The sequence below is a fragment of the Geotrypetes seraphini genome, chromosome 4, assembly GCF_902459505.1.
Source record: "Geotrypetes seraphini chromosome 4, aGeoSer1.1, whole genome shotgun sequence".
Lineage (NCBI taxonomy): Eukaryota > Metazoa > Chordata > Amphibia > Gymnophiona > Dermophiidae > Geotrypetes > Geotrypetes seraphini.
The window spans coordinates 7,032,179-7,055,097 of NC_047087.1; the positions used below are offsets into that span (position 1 = coordinate 7,032,179).

General features: G+C 42.8%; 2 protein-coding genes across 6 annotated transcripts in view; one reads left to right on the forward strand and one right to left on the reverse strand.

Moving 5' to 3' along the window:
* Positions 1-11,870, forward strand: part of FANCA (FA complementation group A) — a 184,026-nt gene extending 172,156 nt beyond the window's left edge. For 2 of the 3 annotated variants that reach the window (XM_033940379.1, XM_033940380.1), the window contains exons 41-43: positions 3,918-4,044; positions 7,770-7,862; positions 11,124-11,870. In XM_033940379.1, the coding sequence (XP_033796270.1) occupies positions 3,918-4,044; positions 7,770-7,862; positions 11,124-11,216 (313 nt within the window). In that variant the 3' untranslated portion in view covers positions 11,217-11,870. Of the gene's footprint in view, positions 1-3,917; positions 4,045-7,769; positions 7,863-8,778; positions 9,298-11,123 lie in introns of those variants that run through there. The other variant, XM_033940381.1, reaches the window with a different exon arrangement.
* Positions 11,871-12,006: 136 nt separating this feature from the next.
* ZNF276 (zinc finger protein 276) overlaps positions 12,007-22,919 on the reverse strand; it is a 50,258-nt gene continuing 39,345 nt past the window's right edge. For all 3 annotated transcript variants that reach the window (XM_033940385.1, XM_033940383.1, XM_033940382.1), the window contains one exon: positions 12,007-12,471. In XM_033940385.1, the coding sequence (XP_033796276.1) occupies positions 12,234-12,471 (238 nt within the window). In that variant the 3' untranslated portion in view covers positions 12,007-12,233. The remainder of the gene's footprint in view (positions 12,472-22,919) is intronic.

A 22,919-nucleotide genomic window follows, 5' to 3' on the forward strand; every position in this document is an offset into this window, starting at 1 on the left:
AAACCTGACTGGCAAGGTGGGACTCCAGGACCAAGTTGAGAAACACCTCTGGATATTAGTGGTTTCTAATCTTATTAAATAAATAGAAACAGCACATATATGTGCTGTTACTCCTACATCGATCAAATTCTTGCTTAACAACCAACGGTGGTCAGCGTGGGTTTTTACCCAAAAGGCTCCCAGCTCAATCACAACCTTCCTTTCCATTTCCCAATCTTTGGTGTCATAGGGCTAAAAGACTCTCACCTCCTCCTGGAGGTCAGTGGAAAGAGGAACATGTACTCTGGAATTGAGAAATTGGAAAATATTATATGTTCCTGGGCTCCTAAATTCAAGCCCCCAGTCTTGAGCAACAGACACAAGACCCAGGTATTAGCAAAACAAAATGACTTGTTTTTTTAGCAGCAGATAAATTGCTAGAACATCCATAATTCTGTTTGAAAGTGTGCCATCTAATTGCTGCAGAACCTTGAAAAATCTGCAAAGGAAATGGGGAACTGAGTTTTTATAAAACTGCAGAGTATGCAAAGAGCTTAGGTGCATCGCTTACTTGAGGGGAATTGTTCATTAACTGATGGAAAACAGAGACAAATTATTGTAAATCAAGACATTTGTACTGTCTTGCTAAAGCTAAGGCACAGATTAAATTTTTTCAGCACGTGATAGGAGATTATTCTCTTGCACAAACCTACACACAAGCATAACCCAATATTATCCCAGGACAAACAGGCAGCATATTCTCAACAGTGGGTGATGTCACTGACGGAGCCCCGCAGCGGACAGCCTCGAAAGCAGACTTGCTTGAAGATCTTTGTAAGAGCTTCCGAGTGCCTTCCCGCCCGAGTTAGGGCGCGCGTCTCCTGTGAGGAACCTCAGTTCAACGTTTTCCGCAGAGCCGAGAAGTCATCTGTACTTCAGCTCTGCAGCCTTCGTTGCCTTCTCTCACCGCGTTTTTTTATTTTTATTAAGTCACTGTGCTCGCGTTCTTCTCCGGTTTTCTTTTGTTTTCCCAAGTTAGGCATTTCTGGCAAGGTGGGGCAATGCCTTAGACCCTGGTGTGGAAGAAGCTGTGAACCACACCACCTCCTGCTGCAAGGGAAGCCCTGAGGATTGGTAGCTTCTGCTTCTGAGTCTGTGCTGAGTCACTTCATTTTGTCAAAACAGTGCCTTGCTCCTGGCAAAGGTCTGGCCTCAGCTAGCTTGTTAAATGGTCACCTGGTTCATTTTACCAGTAGATCATCCTTGAGACAACAAACTTAGATCGTGAATCCAGTGTTCCAAGAAGAGAAACAGCTAAGAAACAAATCTAAGATCCCAACACACAAAAAGTCCTACATATTCCCCGAAATTGAGAGGCCACTTTTTTCTACTGCAATTTTTTCAACTGCAATTTTTTGTGACACATTTTTCTTTCCTTTTCTACTATGGACCCCTGATGAAGGTTGTCCGAAACAAGGACCGTGTTGGGTCCCCTGTTTGGTAAAAAGGTTTTTAGATATACTTTGGTTGTCACAATAAATTTTGCCTACATCGTTGTACATATCTGCAGTTTTGGTTTGTTTGTTCCTTTTGGCAGACTTCACCTTCGTATACTCAGTGGCAACAAGCTACCGACCCGATTTCTCAACAACGTACGGTCACTCCTTTGTTGAAACAATCTTTCCACTGGTGGACGCTCTCATCCAATCTTTCCAGAGGTTTGCTGTTTCACAATCTCCCTCTTCAGAAGGTCCTCACAACCGACTCATCTAGACGGTCTCTGCACTCAAGGCCATTGGTCTCCTGCAGACCGTCTTTGTCACATCAATCTTTGGAACTCAGCGATTTTCAATGCTCTCAAAGCTTTTCAACACCTTCTTCACGACAAAGTAGTCCTTGTCCAGACAGACAACCAAGTCGCCATGTATTACGTCAACAAACAGGGAGGTACAGGATATCACTCCCTTTGTCAAGAGGCTCTGAAGCTGTGGGATTGAGCAATCCATTGCAACATCTTTCTCAGAGCTGTATACATTCAAGGTCAGCACAACTGCCTGGCGGACAAATTGAGTTGTCTTCTGCAACCTCATGAATGGACCTCAATTCCTCGCCTCTACGTCAGGTGTTTCCTCAATGGGGGACCCCTCAGATAGACCTCTTTGCGTCTCCCCTCAACAACAAGCTGCCTCAATTTTGCTCCAGGATATATTCTCCTCATCGCCTCGAGCCAGATGCGTTCCTTCTGGAATGGACAGACCGATTTCTATATGCCTTTCCTCCATTCCCGCTGATTCTCAAGACTCTTGTCAAGCTCAAGATGGACCATGCTACCATGATTGTGATAGCTCCTCGGTGGCCCAGACAACTGTGGTACTCCCTTCTACTTCAACTCAGCATCAGGTAACCTCTGCTTCTACCAGTTTTTCCCTCTCTGCTTACTCAGAGTCAAGGATCCTTACTTCATCCCAATCTGCAGTCTCTGCACTTAACAGCTTGGTACCTTTCAGCCTAACAGACTCTATACAGTTCTCTCAGTCTGTACAAGATATTTTGGTAGCTTCCAGAAAGCCGTCCACTCGGCAGTGTTACGGCCAGAAATGGACTAGATTTTCTGCTTGGTGTTCCACTCGACATATGGAGCCAATGTCTACCTCCTTGGCTTCTGTTTTGGATTATTTACTTCACTTATCACATTCGGGACTTCAGTCTACATCTATCCGAGTCCATCTCAGTACGATTGCTGCTTTTCATCAGCCTCTTGATGGGAAACCTCTGTCTGCATATCCTGTGGTTTCCTGCTTTATGAAAGGACTTTTTAATGTTCATCCACCGCTCAAACCACCTCCAGTGGTCTGGGATCTCAATGTTGTCTTGGCTCAATTGATGAAGCCTCCATTTGAACCAATTGATAAGGGTCATCTCAAGTACCTTACTTGGAAAGTAGTTTTCCTGATTGCCCTCACGTCTACTCGAAGAGTCAGTGAGTACAAGCTTTGGTTGCGGATCCACCTTTCACAGTTTTCCATCATGACAAGGTGGTCCTCCGTACTCATCCGAAATTCTTACCTAAAGTTGTTTCAGAATTTCAAATCAATCAATCTATTGTTCTTCCAGTATTTTTTCCAAAGCCTCATTCTCAACCTGGATAAGTGGCTCTCCATACTTTGGACTGCAAGCGTGCCTTGGCTTTCTACTTGCAACGCACTCAACCTCACAGGACAGCCCCACAACTTTTTATCTCCTTCGATCCAAATAAGTTGGGGCACCCTGTCTCGAAGCGAACCATCTCCAATTGGATGGCTATTTGCATCTCTTTCTGCTATGCTCAGGCTGGTCTCCCTCTGCAGGGTCGAGTCACGGACCACAGAGTTCAAGCAATGGCGGCGTTTGTAGCTTTCCTCAGATCAACTTCTATTGAGGAAATCTGCAAGGCTGCCACTTGGATACTTTCTCCAGAAGGGATGACCATTTTGGCCAATCTGTTTTGCAACATCTCTTTTCTTAACTTGCCACTCTCCCTCCATACCATTATGCTTAGCTTGGGGGGTCACCCACTGTTGAGAATATGCTGCCTGCTTGTCCTGGGATAAAGCACAGTTACTTACCCTAACGGTTGTTATCCAGGGACAGCAGGCAGATATTCTCACAACTCACCCTCCTCCCCTGGTTGGCTTCTTAGCTAGGTATCTGAACTGAGGTTCCTCACAGGAGAAGCGCGCCCTAACTCGGGCGGGAAGGCACTCGCGCATGCGCAGTGCAGCACTCGGAAGCTCTTTCAAAGATCTTCAAGCAAGTCTGCTTTCGAGGCTGTCTGCTGCGGGACTTCGTCGGTGACGTCACCCACTGTTGAGAATATCTGCCTGTGTCCCTGGATAACAACTGTTACGGTAAGCAACTGTGCTTTCTGTTACAAAGATGCTGATTCTTTATCCCTGCAGCCTTGTCCCATGTCTGCAGCAGAATGTCTTAATACAGAAGCAGGACTTTGTTCTCACAGCTGTACACATGTATGCCAAGCTGTTCCAGCTTTTCTTAGAAGGGGAACAATCGCCAACGGTTGGACAGGTGGGTGATAGCATTTTGCAAATCTTCTGTTGTTTGTTACAGATCCATCTGGCTTGTGCTTGCTACACCCAGGGCAGGATTAATTAGGTCTTTTTAACATTGTAATCATTTTACTACTTTTAATCCTGGTTTTTTTTTAATCTTATGACTTGTATGTACTTCACTGATGGTTCAGTTTCTTACGGTGTAAACCGCCTAGAACTCTTGGGTAATGGCGGTATAGAAGAATAAATTTATTATTATTAATTCTTCGAGGGCCTCTAGGCACACAAGTACACTGGGCCCCCCTGCCCCGCCCACCCCCATTCATTTACCTGTTTTCTTATTCATTTCTTTATTTCCACTTGTATTTCTTTTTTTCTTTTATTTTAAAATTCAAAACAAACAACAAAGATTACCATACTAATGCCAGTGTAGTTTTAGTTCTATGCAAGCCCCAAACATCTCTGAACAAAAACCCCTCTTCCTTCCCTTCCCTAATGTATAGAAAAGTGTTCAAATGCATTGTAAAGCAGTAATACTATCCGAAACATAAGTCTATATCAGTGGTTCCCAAACCTGTTCTGGGGGACCCCCCAGCCAGTCAGGTTTTCAAGATATCCCTAATGAATATGCATGAGAGAGATTTGCATATGTCACTTCCATTATATGCAAATCTCTCTCATGCATATTCATTAGGGAATTTTGAAAACCTGACTGGCTGGGGGTCCCCCAGGACAGTCAGGTTTGGGAAACACTGGTCTATATTAATAACCAACTTTGCCACTCCTCTCAACTGCCTCACTCGGTCGTCCAACTTTAACCCTTATGTATGTATAAACAACCAAATCTGGTACATTCCACTCCATGTATGTTAATTTGTAACAAAACAACAAGACAAGCGATCCACCAAAGAATCCAACGTGGAACAAAAGAAGATCGGCAGACAGTAAGGAGATTCAAATCCACTGCTTATTCCTAGGATAAGCAGAATCAAATCTGTTTTCTTTCTTTTTTTAATTCTTTCTTTATTAAATCTGTTTTCCTCTTTGGGATCTTGTCAAGTGCTTCTGAAGTGGGTTTGCCACTGTTGAAAACAAAATACTGGGCTTGATGGACTTTGTCTTTTCCTCCAATGGATTGAAGAGGATGTATCTAAATTTTAATGTCAGAGCCTTGGTTCCAGAATATGGCCAATTCCTATCCCCCTAAACACTGCAATGTTGAATTATAAAGGCGGCTAATAAATCTCAATAAATAAGTATCCAAGGCATTAAAAAACACTAGATCCACCATAACAAGCCCTGAAATTGATAAGGCCTTTGGTAGGTTGCCAGAGAGAATTGAATATTGTTTTTGTAATAAGAAAAAGTTGACGGAAGAAGAACCCATCAGCCAGCCAGGAAGGACTGACAAAAATAACAAAGGCAGAGGGAAACCATTAGGGAAAAGGTTAAGAAAACAAGGCGGAAAGAACTTCTGCTGCCTGGATAACCATTCATGCGAAAGATGCAAGAGAGAATCCAGCCCAGAGGATGAAATGAAAACCACCTACCTAATTGTTTAATAATAGAAACATGACGGCAGATAAAGGCCAAATGGCCCATTCAGTCTGCCCATCTACCACATCCGATATCTCCTCCTCCCCCTAACAGATCCCACATGCCTGTCCCATGTTATCTTCAATCAATGAAAATTAATTCTTCCCAGAGTGATAAACCGTGTCACACTATGGGGGGGGGGAGGAGGAGGAGACCCGGCACCACCAAGTATCACCTAGCTCCAGCTATGCTGTAAGACTAAATAAAAAGGAGCTAAATTTGTCTTAACAGCACTCCAATGCACTACTGAACCCAGATACTCTTACCAACTGGAGCAGGACCTGAATGAGGAGCTATACAGTCCATCAACCATCCACTTGGAGACAGAAAATAAGAACATAAGAATAGCCTTACTGGGTCAGACCAATGGTTCATCAAGCCCAGTTCCCTAGTACCTGACCAAAACCCAAGAAGTAGCAACATTACAGGCAGAATCTCAAAGAATAGCAAGATTCCGGAATCCCAGAGAGTGACAAGATTCTAGAATCCCAAAGAGTAGCAACATTCCATACAGAATCTCAAAGAATAGCAAGATTCTGGAATCCCAGAGAGTGACAAGATTCTAGAATCCCAAAGAGTAGCAACATTCCATACAGAATCTCAAAGAATAGCAAGATTCCGGAATCCCCAGAGTAGCAACATTCCATCCAGAATCTCAAAGAATAGCAAGATTCTAGAATCCCAAAGAGTAGCAACATTCCATACAGAATCTCAAAGAATAGCAAGATTCCAGAATCCCAGAGAGTGACAAGATTCTAGAATCCCAAAGAGTAGCAACATTCCATACAGAATCTCAAAGAATAGCAAGATTCCGGAATCCCCAGAGTAGCAACATTCCATCCAGAATCTCAAAGAATAGCAAGATTCTAGAATCCCAAAGAATAGCAACATTCCATACAGAATCTCAAAGAATAGCAAGATTCCGGAATCCCCAGAGTAGCAACATTCCATCCAGAATCTCAAAGAATAGCAAGATTCTAGAATCCCAAAGAGTAGCAACATTCCATCCAGAACCTCAAAGAATAGCAAAATTCTGGAATCCCAGAGAGTAACAAGATTCTAGAATCCCAAAGAGTAGCAACATTCCATAGAGAATCTCAAAAAATAGCAAGATTCCGGAATCCCAGAGAGTAACAAGATTCTAGAATCCCAAAGAGTAGCAACATTCCATCCAGAACCTCAAAGAATAGCAAAATTCTGGAATCCCAGAGAGTAACAAGATTCTAGAATCCCAAAGAGTAGCAACATTCCATGCCACCGATCCAGGGCAAGCAGTGGCTTCCCCCATGTCTTTCTCAATAACAGACTATGGACTTTTCCTCCAGGAAATTGTCCAAATCTTTCTTAAAACCAGCTACGCTATCCACTTTTACCACAACTCTGGCAATGCATGTCAGAGCTTAATTATTCTCTTAAGTGAAAAAAAATTTCCTATTGGTTTTAAAAGTATTTCCCTGTAACTTCATCGAGTGTCCCCTAGTCTTTGTAATCGATCCACTTGTACTCATTCTACTCCACTCAGGATTTTGTAGACTTCAATTATATCTCCCCTCAGCCGTCTTTTCCAAGCTGAAGAGCCATAACCGTTTTAGTCTTTCCCCATACAAGAGGAGTTCCATCCCCTTTATCATTTTGGTCGCTCTTCTTTGAACCTTTTCTCTAAATCTTTCTTGAGATAGGAGACATTTCAGAGCTGTGTGATACTGTTAAGGGCCAGCTCATAAAGAACTACTTTCTTGCTTTGTCTTCATCCGCTGGTCGACAGATATGATATCCAACAGTCTGGGCTGGTCTAGTATGGATGATAAAGCAAGAGAATTTATTTGCTGTCTTGACACTAGCTAGAGCCCTAGAGAAGGGGTAGGCAATTCCGGTCCTCGAGAGCCGGAGCCAGGTCAGGTTTTCAGGATATCCACAATGAATATGTATGAGATGGATTTGCATGCACTGCCTCCTTGAGATGCAAATCTATCTTATGCATATTTATTGTGGATATGCTGAAAATCTGACCTGGCTCCGGCTCTCAAGGACTGGAATTGCCTACCTCTGCCCTAGAGGAAGAAGGTGAGTTGTCTTTGGGGGAGGGGAGGGAGGGAGCAGCTTGGTGGGTGAGCCTATGTGAAGGGTTTTTGCTCCTTTTTTCAGATGGATTCATTAGAGTTACTTGCCAGCAGCCAGCGCTACCTGCTCCGCATCATCCGTCAGTGTTCCACACCGAGTGTTCCAAACATCAACCAGGTATTTCCAAGATCACTGCGTAGCCCTTTCAGGACCAAGGGCCATATTTGTCCCATAACTTTAAAATCCTATAAATTTTGATTGGGATAGTCTACAGTTCTAAATTTGATATGTACGGATTCCATATGATACTGCCTTTATGTAAACAAACTGGTTCCGACATTCATTCATTAGCGTCGTTGCCAGATTGACGAGAAGATTCACTTGCCACACTGTCCATAAGCCAGAAGTGTGATTTTTTAAATAAAAATAATGATATTTCACAAAAAAAATCAATTTTTTGGCATCTGCAAGCCCTTTTTACCATAAAAATGTTGTCAAAACCACAAAAATTGGCCTACGATCCTCATGGTCCTGAAAGGGTTAACCTTCTCACTTTTTTTAATCGAAGGATTTCTTTTCCTTTAAAGCTTTAGAACAAATCAAGGTTTATTAATATTTGATGAATCGCTGAATCGATTTACAAAGCGATGTACACAATTATAAAAGAGAATAAGAGTTTGCAAGGAAAACCAAAGGTCTATGTAATCCTGTTATCCTCTAATTGCCGATGAGCTTTGCAGCCCTGGAGCCCCAATTCTCTTTTCTGCTCAGTCTCTCTCTTTGCAATTTATGGTGTCTGTCTCTCTGATGTACGTACAGATTTGGAGAATTTTTTGAGCTGCAGTGTTAGAAATGGAGCCTTTATCATTTTAGCACCATACTTCTAGACATCCTGGCCACCTTAAAGGAAGGTCTGGAGAATAGCTTCATTTTGAACTCCTTGCAGGTTCAGGTGGCAACTGTTGCATGTTAGAGTGTAATTCTTCCACTGATGGCGACAGCTCCGCCTCCTTCTGTATCACTCGCTCTGAACTCTGCTTGCACACGGATGGCAGAGACCGAGATTCAAACTGCTCACTCCCTTCTCTCCAAGATGGCTAAATGGCCTGCTGCCCGTCTAAGAAATCTTCATTCTTAAGATTAAGGAGTGCGCCTTTCCTCCGTCGTCGGGAGCCAGAGACGGTTTACTGAGGCCTGTGTGGCTTGACATCGAGGGACCTCCTGTGGCCTGTCTGGTCCTCCAGTTCTTCTCAGCATGATGCCTTCAGCCATTGGGATCCTCCTGCCTCGCCTTTGTCTCAGCCATTGTGTCCTGCTGTTGACTTGCACTGGACTGAACCTATTTGGACCTTTATTTTCACTTTAGCTCATTTTCTATATTTAATTTTCTCATTTCTTAAACTTTTTTTATTTATAAAGTATTTTTTGTTTTCACCCGTAAGGGATACATGTTAGGATGTGTATATATCTTGTATCTATCTCTACTTTTCCCATTAGAATATGTTCAATGGAGTTCCTTTCTGTTTTTGTTTCATTGTAAACTGCTTAGGTCAGTAAAATGCAGGAGCGGTATATAAAATTCTTAATAAACATAGACAAGGCGGTGGCTGCTGGTCTGTATAGAGAGGCGTAGTCAGTAGAAGGAAGGAAGTGTTGATGCCCCTGTACAGGTCATTGGTAAGGCCAATGTTCAATTTTGGAGACCGTATCTGGTGAAGGACGTAAGAAGACTTGAGGCGGTCCAGAGGAGGACGACGAAAATGATAGGAGGCTTGCGCCAGAAGACATACGAGGAGAGACTGGAAGCCCTGAATATGTATACCCTACAGGAAAGGAGAGACAGGGGAGATATGATTCAGACGTTCAAATACTGGAAGGGTATTAATGTAGAACAAAATCTTTTCCAGAGAAAGGAAAATGGTAAAACCAGAGGACATAATTTGAGGCTGAGGGGTGGTAGACTCAAGAGCAATATAAGGAAATTCTTTACGGAGAGGGTGGTGGATGTCTAGAATGCACTCCCGAGAGTGGTGGAGAGGAAAATGGTGACTGAGTTCAAAAAAGCGTGGGATGAACACAGAGGATCTAGAATCAGAAAATAATAGTAAATATGGCAGAACTAAGGCCAGTACTGGGCAGACTTGCACGGTCTGTGTCTGGATATGGCTATTTGGTTGAGGATGGGCTGGGGAGGGCTTCAATGGCTGGGAGGGTGCAGATGGGCTAGAGTGAGCTTTGACGGAGACTTCAGTAGTTGGAACCTAAGAACAGTACTGGGCAGAGCTTTGGATTCTTGACCAGAAATGGCTAAGAAGAAAACAAAAAATTAAATTGAATCTGGTTGAGCAGACTGGATGGACCAGTTGGATCTTTATCTGCCGTCATCTACTATGTATTTGTCTTCATATCCTGATATTCAGTTGGATCGTTATCTGCCGTCATCTACTATGTTACTATGTATTTGTCTTCATATCCTGATATTAAGAGTTTCTTGAAGAGTATTTAGCATTTACTCCCTCCTTAGGATCTAAATCTGGTCCTCTATCTTAGGGTACTTTGAGAGGCTTTGCTTAGCCACTAAGAATACATTCTTCCATATAAAATTTATGTTTTCTCTTCCAAAAGAATTTCAGAGTTGGATGAACTTCCTCGTAATTACTGAAGTCTGAACGGTAATCTGGACGGTTGTTTTATTTTTACAAACATCCTATATGGAAGAATGTATTCTTAGTGGCTGAACAAAGCCTCTCAAAGTACCCTAAGACAGAGGACCAGATTTAGATCCTAAGCGGGAGTAAATGCTAATTTTTGCCTTTGACACTATTAGGCAAACTCTCTGCCAGTGTTGCAGTTCCCCTGTGACTTCTAAGTGGTATCTCAAGAGGACCAAGGAGTCTTGCGGGTCCAAGTTTGTTCTTTTTAAGGGCCTCAGAAGTGTTAATAGCCCCTTGGATTAAGGATATAATATCCATGCTTTATATTGCTCAGAGGTGTGTGAATTTGGTAGTTATAAGCCCATTCTATAAGGGCAAGCAAGTGAAATGTCAGATCATCTTTTCAGAGTATTAAATAGGTCCCTAGTTATGACCTATTTAATTCTTCGAATTCACTGGCTATCTAACCAGGGCAACTGCAACACCAGCAGAGAGATTGCCTAATAGTGTCAAAGGCAGAAATAAAGATTTTACTCTGAAAAGAAAATTTGACATCTCTTCTTTTTCTGACTTGTGCAACTTGAAGGGCGTTTTGTTCTTTCCATTCTATAAGTGCAGGTATTTCCCATGCTTTGGACTGGAGAGGTAGCTAGCCAAGTTCACTAGGTACGTTTGCCTTCAAGGATGGAAAATGTGTTTCTCCCTCAACAATGATCTACGTAACAACTGTGTATTATGAATCTAGCACTAGTCCTGGGGCTGAATTATGCTTTTTCTTTTCTAGATATTAAACATGTATGAAGAATTTGACCCAGAGGTGAAGGCTGCCCTGCTGCATTTCTCACCCGTCGATGATGATGCTCCAGTCCTTTTTTAAACACGCCATATTCTCTTGTTGGAGCAAGCTCAAGCAGCTGAGAGTGATGGAAAGGTCCCTTACACAGGACATGCTTGCACAGTTCTTGTCAGCCTAGTCCTTAGGCCACAACAACCCCATTTTTCAGGATCCCCACAAGGCATAGGGATGAGGGAGCTGCATGCAATGGAAGTGGTGCCTATGCATATTCATTGTTGAGAAGCCCTGCACTAGGGGCACAACTTCCCGGTCTGGTTGTCAGGACAGTTGTGTTCTAAGAGATGGTGTGCCAGAAATGAGTTATAAATAAAAATCGCAAGCTTCAGCATTAGCCAAGCTGCCATTAAACATTTTGCTCTGTCCAATGGGGTTGCAGCCAGCTGGGAGGAGAGAGTCCTGCATCCCTCCGTGTATGGGGAAGGGTGTTCACCAGCATCATCAATTAATGCATTATGTAAACTAAGAAATATTTAAAAAAATAAAGGTAGCTGACAGTGGCCATAAATGATTTTGTAAGAATGGACTTAAATCAGCTCTGCTCTGAAAAGATTTGAACATATGCAAATACAAGCCAAGGGAGTTTTTAACACTTGGGTACTTTAGACCTGCCTGTGGTACATTTACAATGTCCTTTGATGCTACACGCTGCAGTCCATATGTAATTGTGCAGCAAGGCTAGGCAAGAATTTCCTTAGAACTGATTCTGTAACAAACAGCACATTTACTGGAAGGCTCTTACATAGGGAGAAAAGTCTTAAGCTTCTTAAAATTGCCAATGCAAACTATGTAAATAATTTATTACAAGCAGAACTGTGATGCATTTCTTTATATTAAAAAGAGAATTATTCCAAAGATGCTAGTTCCATTTCCTTTGTTATTTTTTAGGAAAAAATCTAGTCAAACTGCACACCAAACCGGTTTCCTGCATTTGCTCCTCTTCTCAAGAGAAGCCACGATCTGGCCTGCAATTTGCACAAACACATGCCACAGGCCAATGGTGTACTTTAGAGCAAAAGAAGTGAGGCGAGGGTCCTGCCTTTAGCTGGGCTCCTGCTGCAACAGCTGTTCTGCTTTCAGGGCACTTTGCTCAGGCGGTTTGTCCATGCTCTGTACCAGTGGATGTACCATAGACATGTGAACGTTGAGGTTATGTGCCTTTTCAAAACGTCTCCCACACTGCTCACAGGCAAATTCCAGCTCTGCCTCAGCTTTGTGTTTGGTCATGTGATATTTGAGAGATGCTCGTTGCCTGCACTGGAAACCGCAGATTTCACACCTGGAAGAAATTGCAGAACAAAGCATCGGGTATTTAGTTACTGTCAAATGGCATTCCCCGTGTTGTTCAAGATCTGAAGCATGTCCTTATAAACTTTAGTGCATGCAGCCAAAATTATTTCATACCTTAACTACAACAAAAACACCAGTATGAAAAAAACTGTTTTCATGCAAACATTATCCCCACCCAAAAGAAAGTTTCTGCCATTTCTAGATAAGAAAATCTCCCTTCAGATAACAGTACTTAGCAATAGTCTAATCGGAGGATATTCTGGTGCTAAAGGAAAGAAGGATGGCATCACCCAAACATTTGTGACTCACTGGGATAGCTTGCCTTCCAAGTTTTACTATGTTCATAGGGACAAGGGAGCTAGAAGTGTTTGCTCTGTCCTTTGAAGAGTAGGCCAGGAGGCATCTGTATGCTGGACTGAAGCAACAGGCCTCAGACTAAAGGAAAAGCCATGTCTTAGTACTTTCTGGTGCTGAGATGATCAGAAGTTCCCATGTCTGGTTATCCTTTCAGCTCCTCAAACTGAACTATCTGTCGGGATATCCCAGCCTGAACTGCTAGAGGAAGATGCATTCTATGCTTTCATTTGCACTGACCGGGAAAGTGCCTCCAAGACCATTTCCTTCTCACAGAACCTTGCAAGCATATTCTGAAGCAGTTAACAGCAGGACACATTACTTCTGGTCAGCGTATTAGCAAGTAATTTGCAAATCACCCTAACTTCACTTAGGAACAGTTATGGTAAAATCAATCATTCTCTTTCCGAAATCTTGTGGTGCTGCAATTGGGTTATTTATTTTAAATTTCTATCCTGCTTATTAACTAAGTGGGTAACAATTCTTACATACATAAAATAAGGACTACTACTATTTAATATTTCTATACCGCTGAAAAGACGTACACAGCACTGTATATTTTAACATACAAGACAGTCTCTGCTCAGAAGAGCTTACAATCTAATTTAGAACATAAGAATTGCCGCTGCTGGATCAGACCAATGGTCCATCGTGCCCAGCAGTCCACTCATGCGGCAGACCTTAGGTCAAAGACCAGTGCCCTAATTGAGTCTAGCCTTACCTGCGTACATTCTGGTTCAGCAGGAACTTTTCCCCAATAACAGCCTACGGAAGAGCGTTCCAGATTTCTACCACTCTCTGGATGAAGAACTTCCTTACGTTTGTATGGAATCTATCCCCTTTTAACTTTAGAGAGTGCCCTCTTGTTCTCTCTACCTTGGGGAGGGTAAACAACCTGTCTTTATCTATTAAGTCTATTCCCTTCATTATCTCAAATGTTTCAATCATGTCCCCTTCTCAGTCTCCTCTTTTCAAGGGAGAAGAGGCCCAGTTTCTCTAATCTCTCACTCTACAGCAACTCCTCCAGCCCCTTAACCATTTTAGTCGCTCTTTTCTGGACCCTTTCGAGTACTACTATGTCCTTCTTCATGTATAGTAACCAGTGCTGGACGTAGTATTCCAGGTGGGGACGTATCATGGGCTGGTACAGCGGCATGATAACCTTCTCTGATCTGTTCATGATCCCTTTCTTAATCATTCCTAGCATTCTGTTCACCTTTTTTGCCTTCCACCACACATTGCGCGGACAGCTTCATTGACTTGTCGACCAGTACTCCCAAGTCTCTTTCTTGGGGGTTCTCCAAATACTGCACTGGACATCCTGTATTCATGTATAAAATTTTTGTTCCTGACATGCATCACCTTAAACTTATCCACGTTAAACCTCATTTGCCAAGTCCCAGCCCTTTTCTCGAGCGTGTTTATGTCACATTGCAGGTCTTCACAATCCTTCTGTGTCTTCACTACTCTAACTTTGTATCATCTGCAAATTTAATCACCTCGCTCGTCGTACCAATTTCCAGGTCGTTTATAAATATGTCAAACAGCACAGGTCCAAGCACCAAACTCTGCAGCACTCCATTCATGACACTTTTCTAGTCCAAGTATTGTCCATTTATCCCCCATTCTCTGTTTCCTATCCGCCAACCAGTTTTTAATCCACATGAGTATTTCACTCTCGATTCCATGGCATGCAATTTTTCAAAACATAGTAACATAGTAGATGACGGCAGATAAAGACCCGAATGGTCCATCCAGTCTGCCCAACCTGATTCAATTTAAATTTTTTTTTTTTTTTTCTTCTTAGCTATTTCTAGGCAAGAATCCAAAGCTTTACCCGGTACTATGCTTGGGTTCCAACTGCCGAAATCTCTGCTCATCTACACCCTCCCAGCCATTGAAGCCCTCCCCTGCCCATCCTCCACCAAACGGCCAGACACAGACACAGACCGTGCAAGTCTGCCCAGTAACTGGCCTTAGCTCAATATTTAATATTATTTTCTGATTCTAAATCTTCTGTGTTCATCCCACGCTTCTTTGAACTCAGTCACAGTTTTACTCTCCACCACCTCTCTCGGGAGCGCATTCCAGGCATCCACCACCCTCTCTGTAAAGTAGAATTTCCTAACATTGCCCCTGAATCTACCACCCCTCAACCTCAATTTATGTCCTCTGGTTTTACCATTTTCCTTTCTCAGGAAAAGATTTTGTTCTACGTTAATACCCTTTAAGTATTTGAACGTCTGAATCATATCTCCCCTGTCTCTCCTTTCCGCTAGGGTATACATATTCAGGGCTTCCAGTCTCTCCTCATACGTCTTCTGGCGCAAGCCTCCTATCATTTTCGTCGCCTTCCTCTGGACCGCCTCAAGTCTTCTTACGTCTTTCGCCAGATACGGTCTCCAAAACTGAACACAATACTCCAAGTGGGGCCTCACCAATGACCTGTACAGGGGCATCAACACCTTTTTCCTTCTCCTGACTACGCCTCTCTTTATACAGCCCAGAATCCTGGCAGCAGCCACTGCCTTGTCACACTGTTCGCCTTTAGATCTTCGGACACTATCACCCCAAGGTCCTTCTCCCCGTCCGTGCATATCAGCTTCTCTCCTCCCAGCATATACGGTTCCTTCCTATTATTAATCCCCAAATGCATTACTCTGCATTTCTTTGCATTGAATTTTAGTTGCCAGGCATTAGACCATTCCTCTAACTTTTGCAGATCCTTTTTCATATTCTCCACTCCCTCTCTGTTACAAATCTTGGTATCATCTGCAAAAAGGCACACTTTTCCTTCAAACCCTTCAGCAATGTCACTTACATACATATTGAACAGGATTGGCCCCAGCACCGAACCCTGAGGGACTCCACTAGTCACCTTTCCTTCCTTCGAGCGACTTCCATTAACTACCACCCTCTGGCTTCTGTCCGACAGCCAGTTTCTGACCCAGTTCACCACTTTGGGTCCTAACTTTAGCCCTTCAAGTTTGTTCAACAGCCTCCTATGAGGAACTGTATCAAAGGCTTTGCTGAAATCCAAATAAATTACATCTAGCATATGTCCTCGATCCAGCTCTCTGGTCACCCAATCAAAAAATTCAATCAGGTTCGTTTGGCACGATTTACCTTTTGTAAAGCCATGCTACCTCGGATCCTGTAACCCATTAGATTCAAGGAAATACACTATCCTTTCTTTCAGCAACACTTCCATTATTTTTCCAACAACTGAAGTGAGGCTCACCGGCCTGTAGTTTCCTGCTTCATCCCTGTGACCACTTTTATAAATAGGGACCACATCCGCTCTCCTCCAATCCCCAGGAATCACTCCAGTCTCCAGAGATTTGTTGAACAAGTCTTTAATAGGACTCGCCAGAACCTCTCTGAGCTCCCTTAGTATCCTGGGATGGATCCCGTCTGGTCCCATCGCTTTGTCCACCTTCAGTTTTTCAAGTTGCTCATAAACACCCTCCTCCGTGAACGGCGCAGAATCTACTCCATTTTCTCGTGTAACTTTGCCAGACAATCTCAGTCCTTCTCCAGGATTTTCTTCTGTGAACACAGAACAGAAGTATTTGTTTAGCACATTTGCTTTCTCCTCATCACTCTCCACATATTTGTTCCCAGCATCTTTTAGCCTAGCAATTCCATTTTTTATCTTCCTCCTTTCACTAATATATCTGAAAAAATTTTTATCTCCCTGTTTTACATTTTTAGCCATTTGTTCTTCCGCCTGTGCCTTCGCCAAACGTATCTCTCTCTTGGCTTCTTTCAGTTTCACCCTGTAGTCCTTTCTGCTCTCCTCTTCTTGGGTTTTTTTATATTTCATGAACGGCAACTCTTTCGCCTTTATTTTCTCAGCCACTAGGTTGGAGAACCATATCGGCTTCCTTTTTCTCTTGTTTTTATTGATTTTCTTCACATAAAGGTCCGTAGCCATTTTTATCGCTCCTTTCAGCTTAGACCACTGTCTTTCCACTTCTCTTATGTCCTCTCATCCTAACAGCTCTTTCTTCAGGTACTTTCCCATTGCATTAAAGTCTGTACGTTTGAAATCTAGGACTTTAAGTATCGTGCGGCCGCTCTCCACTTTAGCCGTTATATCAAACCAAACCATTTGATGATCTCTACTACCCAGGTGAGCACCCACTCGAACATTAGAGATACTTTCTCCATTTGTGAGGACCAGATCCAATATCGCTTTTTCCCTTGTAGGTTCCGTCACCATTTGTCTGAGCAGAGCCTCTTGAAAGGCATCCACAATCTCCCTACTTCTTTCCGATTCCGCAGACGGAACATTCCAGTCCGCATCTGGCAGGTTGAAATCTCCCAACAGCAGAACCTCCTCTTTCCTTCCAAACTTTTGGATATCCACAATCAGATCCTTATCAATTTGCTGCGATTGAGTCGGAGGTCTGTAGACTACACCCACGTAGATAGAAGTTCCATCTTCTCTTTTCAGAGCAATCCATATCGCTTCTTCCTCTCCCCAGGTCCCTTGCATTTCGGTCGCTTGGATATTGATCTTTACATAGAGAGCTACTCCTCCACCTTTATGACCATCTCTGTCCTTCCTAAAAAGATTATATCCCGGTATGTTTGCATCCCATCCATGTGATTCACTGAACCATGTCTCTGTGATAGCAACAATATCTAGATCTGCCTCTAATATCAGGGCTTGCAGATCATGAACTTTGTTGCTTAGACTGCGAGCATTTGTGGTCATCGCTTTCCAGCTATTTTTCAGCGATAATCTCCTTTTTTGTATGGATTTTTGTGTCGTTTCACTTTCCGTTGCAATACTAAGAAATGAGTTGCTGATATTGCTTATGTTGCAGCCTTTACTACTATCACATCTTTTCTTTTGCTGGGGGTGGTCTCTATAATTGTCCTTCGTACATACACCACCCCCACCTTCTAGTTTAAATGCCTAGAAAAATATTGTCTAAATTTCTCTGCAAGGTTTCTTTTTCCTGCTGTAGTAATATGTAGCCCATCAGTGCAATATAGCTTCTTGTCCTTCCATGTATTTCCCCATCCTCCTATGTACCTGAAGCCTTCTTGATGACACCAGGCTCTGAGCCATCTATTAAAGTCCTCTGTGTTTTTCACTCTTTGCTCTCCTTTTCCATATGCAGGCAGTATTTCAGAAAAAGCTAAAGTCTTTACAAAAGGTTTCACGCCTTCACTAAGCTCCCGAAAAGCTTTCTGTGCTGCAAGTGTGGAGTTGTTGGCCAGGTCATTTGTTCCCAGATGGATAACAACATCAGTGTTAAAATCCTTAGTTTCTTCCTTAATTATAGTCAGTATTTGCCTGGAACTCCTGGTAGCTGAGGATCCTAGAAGACATTTCACTATTTTGGTCTCCTCGCCTTGTGTTCCAAGGTTAATGCCTCTGATGATGGAATCCCCCAACAGTAATAGTTTTCTGTTTTTGGCTTTTTTATTTGTACTTAGGGTGCGCTTGTTCTCTTGAGTTACCTTCATTGGTTCCAGTCCCACCTCCCTTCTGTTTTCCTGAGTATCGCAGTGCACTAGTGGAGCGAAGGAATTCTGTAGAGGTAATATTAGTGAAGGTGGATGTTTCTGTGTTACATGTCGCAGTCTTCCTGAGCCTACTGTGACCCATTTATTCCTGGGCTGTTTTATTCTTTGAGGTAGAGGTGGTAAGTTGGTATGATTTTGTGGAGTGATGGAAGCTGCTTTAATTGTATTCAATTCCTGTTTAAGTTTGCAGAGCTCCTCCTTAATACTGGCAAGTTGAAGACAGATGGGGCAAGCCTTAAGCCTCCAAATAGTATGTCTTGGAATTAAAGCACCACAGTGATTGCATAGAATAAAGGTCATCTTGATTGGTTGTGAAGTGACTTGATTTGAGTAGTCCTGATTATATGGGTCTCTATATATGAATAGTGGTCCCTGGGGTTGGTGGGACTATAAGTAAGACTACTAGTAAGGCAGAAATATAGGCTCTATACCACCTAAACAAAACTGCAGGTTCTATCAGTGCTACCCTAAAACACAGGATTTATAACAGGATTTTCCCTACTTTAGTCACCCTGAGCCACAGGCACCAGAAATATAGGCTCTATACCACCTAAAACACAGTATTTTAAACAAAAATGCAGGAAGAGGAAATAAGATTTAACAGAGGAAAGAGAAGGATTTATTTTTTGTGCTTTTTTATATTTTTTTAGTAAGAAACAGGGAGGAGAAGAGAAATTAAGCAGATATAATGCTGAAAACCAGTCAAAAGAGCAGAATATGAAATGCTGAGTAACTTAGCTTTTAGATGTTTACAGGGCAGCCTTGTTCACAGCAATGTCCCAAAGATAATGCAATTAACCTTAGAAGTAAAACAGAGCCCCTCCCTTCTCCACCTAATCAGACACAATGGCTAAAAACTAGCGAGTCAGAAATATAGGCTCTATACCACCTAAAACACAGTATTTTAAACAAAACTGCAGGTTCTATCAGTGCTACCCTAAAACACAGGATTTATAACAGATTTTCCCTACTTTAGTCACCCTGAGCCACAGGCACCAGAAATATCGGCTCTATACCACCTAAAACACAGTATTTTAAACAAAACTGCAGGTTCTATCAGTGCTACCCTATAACAGATTTTCCCTACTTTAGTCACCCTGAGCCACAGGCACCAGAAATATAGGCATTATACCACCTAAAACACAGTATTTTAAACAAAAATGCAGGAAGAGGAAATAAGATTTAACAGAGGAAAGAGAAGGATTTTTTTGTGCTTTTTTATATTTTTTTTAGTAAGAAACAGGGAGAAGAGAAATTAAGCAGATATAATGCTGAAAACCAGTCAAAAGAGCAGAATATGAAATGCTGAGTAACTTAGCTTTTAGATGTTTACAGGGCAGCCTTGTTCACAGCAATGTAGTCGTTCATGCGGGATCTTGTCGAACACCTTCTGAAAATCCAGATATACAAAGTCGACCGGGTCACCCTTCTCTATCTGCCTGTTTACTCCCTCGAAGAAGTGCAGTAAGTTCATCAAGCAAGATCTTCCTTCGCTGAAGCCGTGCTGGCTGGTTCTCATCAGATTGTGTCTGTCAAGGTGATCAATGATGCGGTCCTTTATCAGCACCATCTTTCCCGGTACCGAGGTCAGACTCACCGGTCTGTAGTTTCCCGGATCTCCCCTCAAACTTTCTTGAAGATCGGCGTAACATTCGCCACTTTCCAGTCTTCTAGAATCCTTCCTGATTTAATTGACAGATTGGCTATTAGTTGGAGCAGTTCAGCTACAACCCCTTTCAGTTCCTTGATTACCCTCGGATGGATGCCATCCAGTCCTGGGGATTTATCATTTTTAAGCCTATCAATCTATCTGCATACCTCTTCTAGACTGACCGTCAACCCTGTCAGTTTCCTGCGTATAGCCTGTCGGCTTCTGGTATATTGTATATATCCTCTTCAGTAAATACAGACGCAAAAAATGTGTTCAGTTTGTCGGCGATGGCTTTGTCCTCCTTTAGCACTCTCTTTGTTCCATGGTCATCCAATGGCCCCACCGCTTCCTTCGCGGGTCATTTGCCCTTAATATATCAAAAGAACAGCTTGAAGCTTTTTGCCTCCTTGGCTATTTTTTTCCTTGTAGTCTCTTTTGGCCCCTCTTACCGCCTTAGAAACATAGAAAATGATGGCAGAAAAGGGCCACGACCCATCAAGTCTGCCCATTCTAATGACCCACCCCCTCCAACTTCTTCCCCCAAGATCCCACATGCCTATCCCATTTTCTCTTAAAATCTGGCACGCTGCTGGCCTCAATTACCTGCAGTGGAAAATCATTCCAATGATCAACCACCCTTTCGGTGAAGAAATACTTCCTGGTGTCACCATGAAATTTCCTGCCCCTGATTTTCAGCGGATGCCTCTTGTGGCCATGGGTCCTTTAAGAAAAAAGATATCATCTTCCACCTCGATACGGCCCGTGATGTATTTGAACGTCTCAATCATGTCTCCCCTCTCTCTATGTTCCTCGAGTGAGTATAGCTGCAATTTACTCAGCCTTTCCTCATATGGGAGATCCTTGAGTCCTGAGACCATCCTGGTGGCCATTCACTGAACCGATTCAGCTCTCTTTTTTTGGTAATGTGGCCTCCAGAATTGTACACAATATTCCAGATGAGGTCTCACCGTAGATCTGTACAATGGCATTATGACTTCGGGCTTCCGGTTGACGAAACTTCTACGGATACAACCCATCATTTGTCTAGCCTTGGATGAAGCTTTCTCCACTTGATTGGCAGTTTTCATGTCTTCACTGATGATCACTCCTAAGTCTCGTTCTGCTGCAGTCCTAGCTAAGGTCTCACCATTTAGGGTGTAAGTTCTACACGGATTTCTGCTGCTTAGGTGCATGACCTTACACTTTGGCACCCGCTTTGATATTGTTTCTGCTTTTTCCAGTTTTCGTCCATTTTTTACCTTTTCCATTCCTTAAACGAAGTTTCCTTGTCTCCGATTACTTCCTTCACCGCTACAGTGAGCCATGCCGGTTCCTTGTTCTTTTTCCTCTTGGATTCCTTGTTGATAGGTGGTATATATAGATTTTGCGCCTCAGTGACTGTGTCCTTAAAAAGGGACCATGCTTGCTTTAGCGTTATTACAGTGCTTATCCTCTTCTTAATCTTCTTCCCCACCATGATTCTCATACCTGTTTCCCAGTGTCTCTTCTACTTCTACACCTTGCGCCAGTCCTCGTAGTCTATTTAGAACTAAGTCCAGAATTGCATTTCCTCTCATATTTTCCTTGACAAGTTGTTATGCCTCAGCATATTACTGACATGTTCAACATATTACTGACATGTATCCTCAACATATTACTGACATGTATCCTCAAGTCTGCTTATCTCACCTCTTTGTCCTAAGTGTTACCTTGATCTCAAAGGGACAGTAAAGCTTGCTTATTTGAGATCCTGACTTCCTTTGCATACGTGCCGCTCAAATAACATCAGTAAAGACAGATGGGAAACCAAACAAGTACCTCTTTGACCTGGGTGTTGTCAAAACAGATAACAAAAGACCAGGACCAGCTGTCTTACTAAGAGGCCAGTAACATCAAAAGGACAGAGAAACCGAACAATTATCTGACATTCTGACCTCCTTGACCTAAGTATTGCCAAAAAAACATCAAAGGAACTGGAAGCCGGTTTTCTTCAACACCTCCTTCTGACATCCTGACCTGGGTGTTGTCAAAACACATTTCTCCATTAGGATTTGGGAGATTATGGTAGAGGAATGATACAGTGGGTCTAGGTATATGACATCAGTGAGTGGGAGTTGAGTTGAAAGCAGTTAAAAAAAAAAAAAAAGTAGGACTTTAGCTTGGATTTGAACACTGCTGGTGGATCCTCCTTTGCTCGTCCTTCCCCTGGTTCTGGTGGGAGCCCGCTTGCAGGAGTTTTACTGGGAGAGGGCCGAGTTCACAACAGATCAGTGGTTCCTAGAAGTTTTTCTAGACAGCTAGGCTCTAGAGCAGTGGTTCCCAACCCTGACCTGGAGGACCACCAGGCCAATCGGGTTTTCAGGATAGCCCTAATGAATATGCATGGAGCAGATATGCATGCCTGTCACTTCTATTATATGCAAATCTCTCTTATGCATATTCATTAGGGCTAGCCTGAAAACCCTATTGGTCTGGTGGTCCTTCAGGACAGGGTTGGGAACCAATGCTCTAGAGTTTGCATGTTCTTTTCCAGATCGTTTCCTCGCTTCTCCTTGTCAGACTTGAAAGAAGTGAGCATTTCGTCAGATACTGTTCAGGTTGCTAGATCTCAAAGCAGTGATACCAGTGCCTCCTCAGAAGATTCATACTGGCAGCTAGCTACTCCATTTACTTCATGGTGCCCAAGAGAGACTGGCCCATTTTGGATCTGAAAGATGTCAACAGGGCACTCTGGGTTCCATCTTTTCGTATGAAAACCCTGAAATCTGTAATTCTTATGGTCCAGTCTGAGGAACTTCTGCTTTCTTGACCTGGAGGCCTACCTGCATGTTCCCATTCAGGCCTCCCATCAGTGATTCCTTCACTTTGCGATTTTAGATAAACACTAT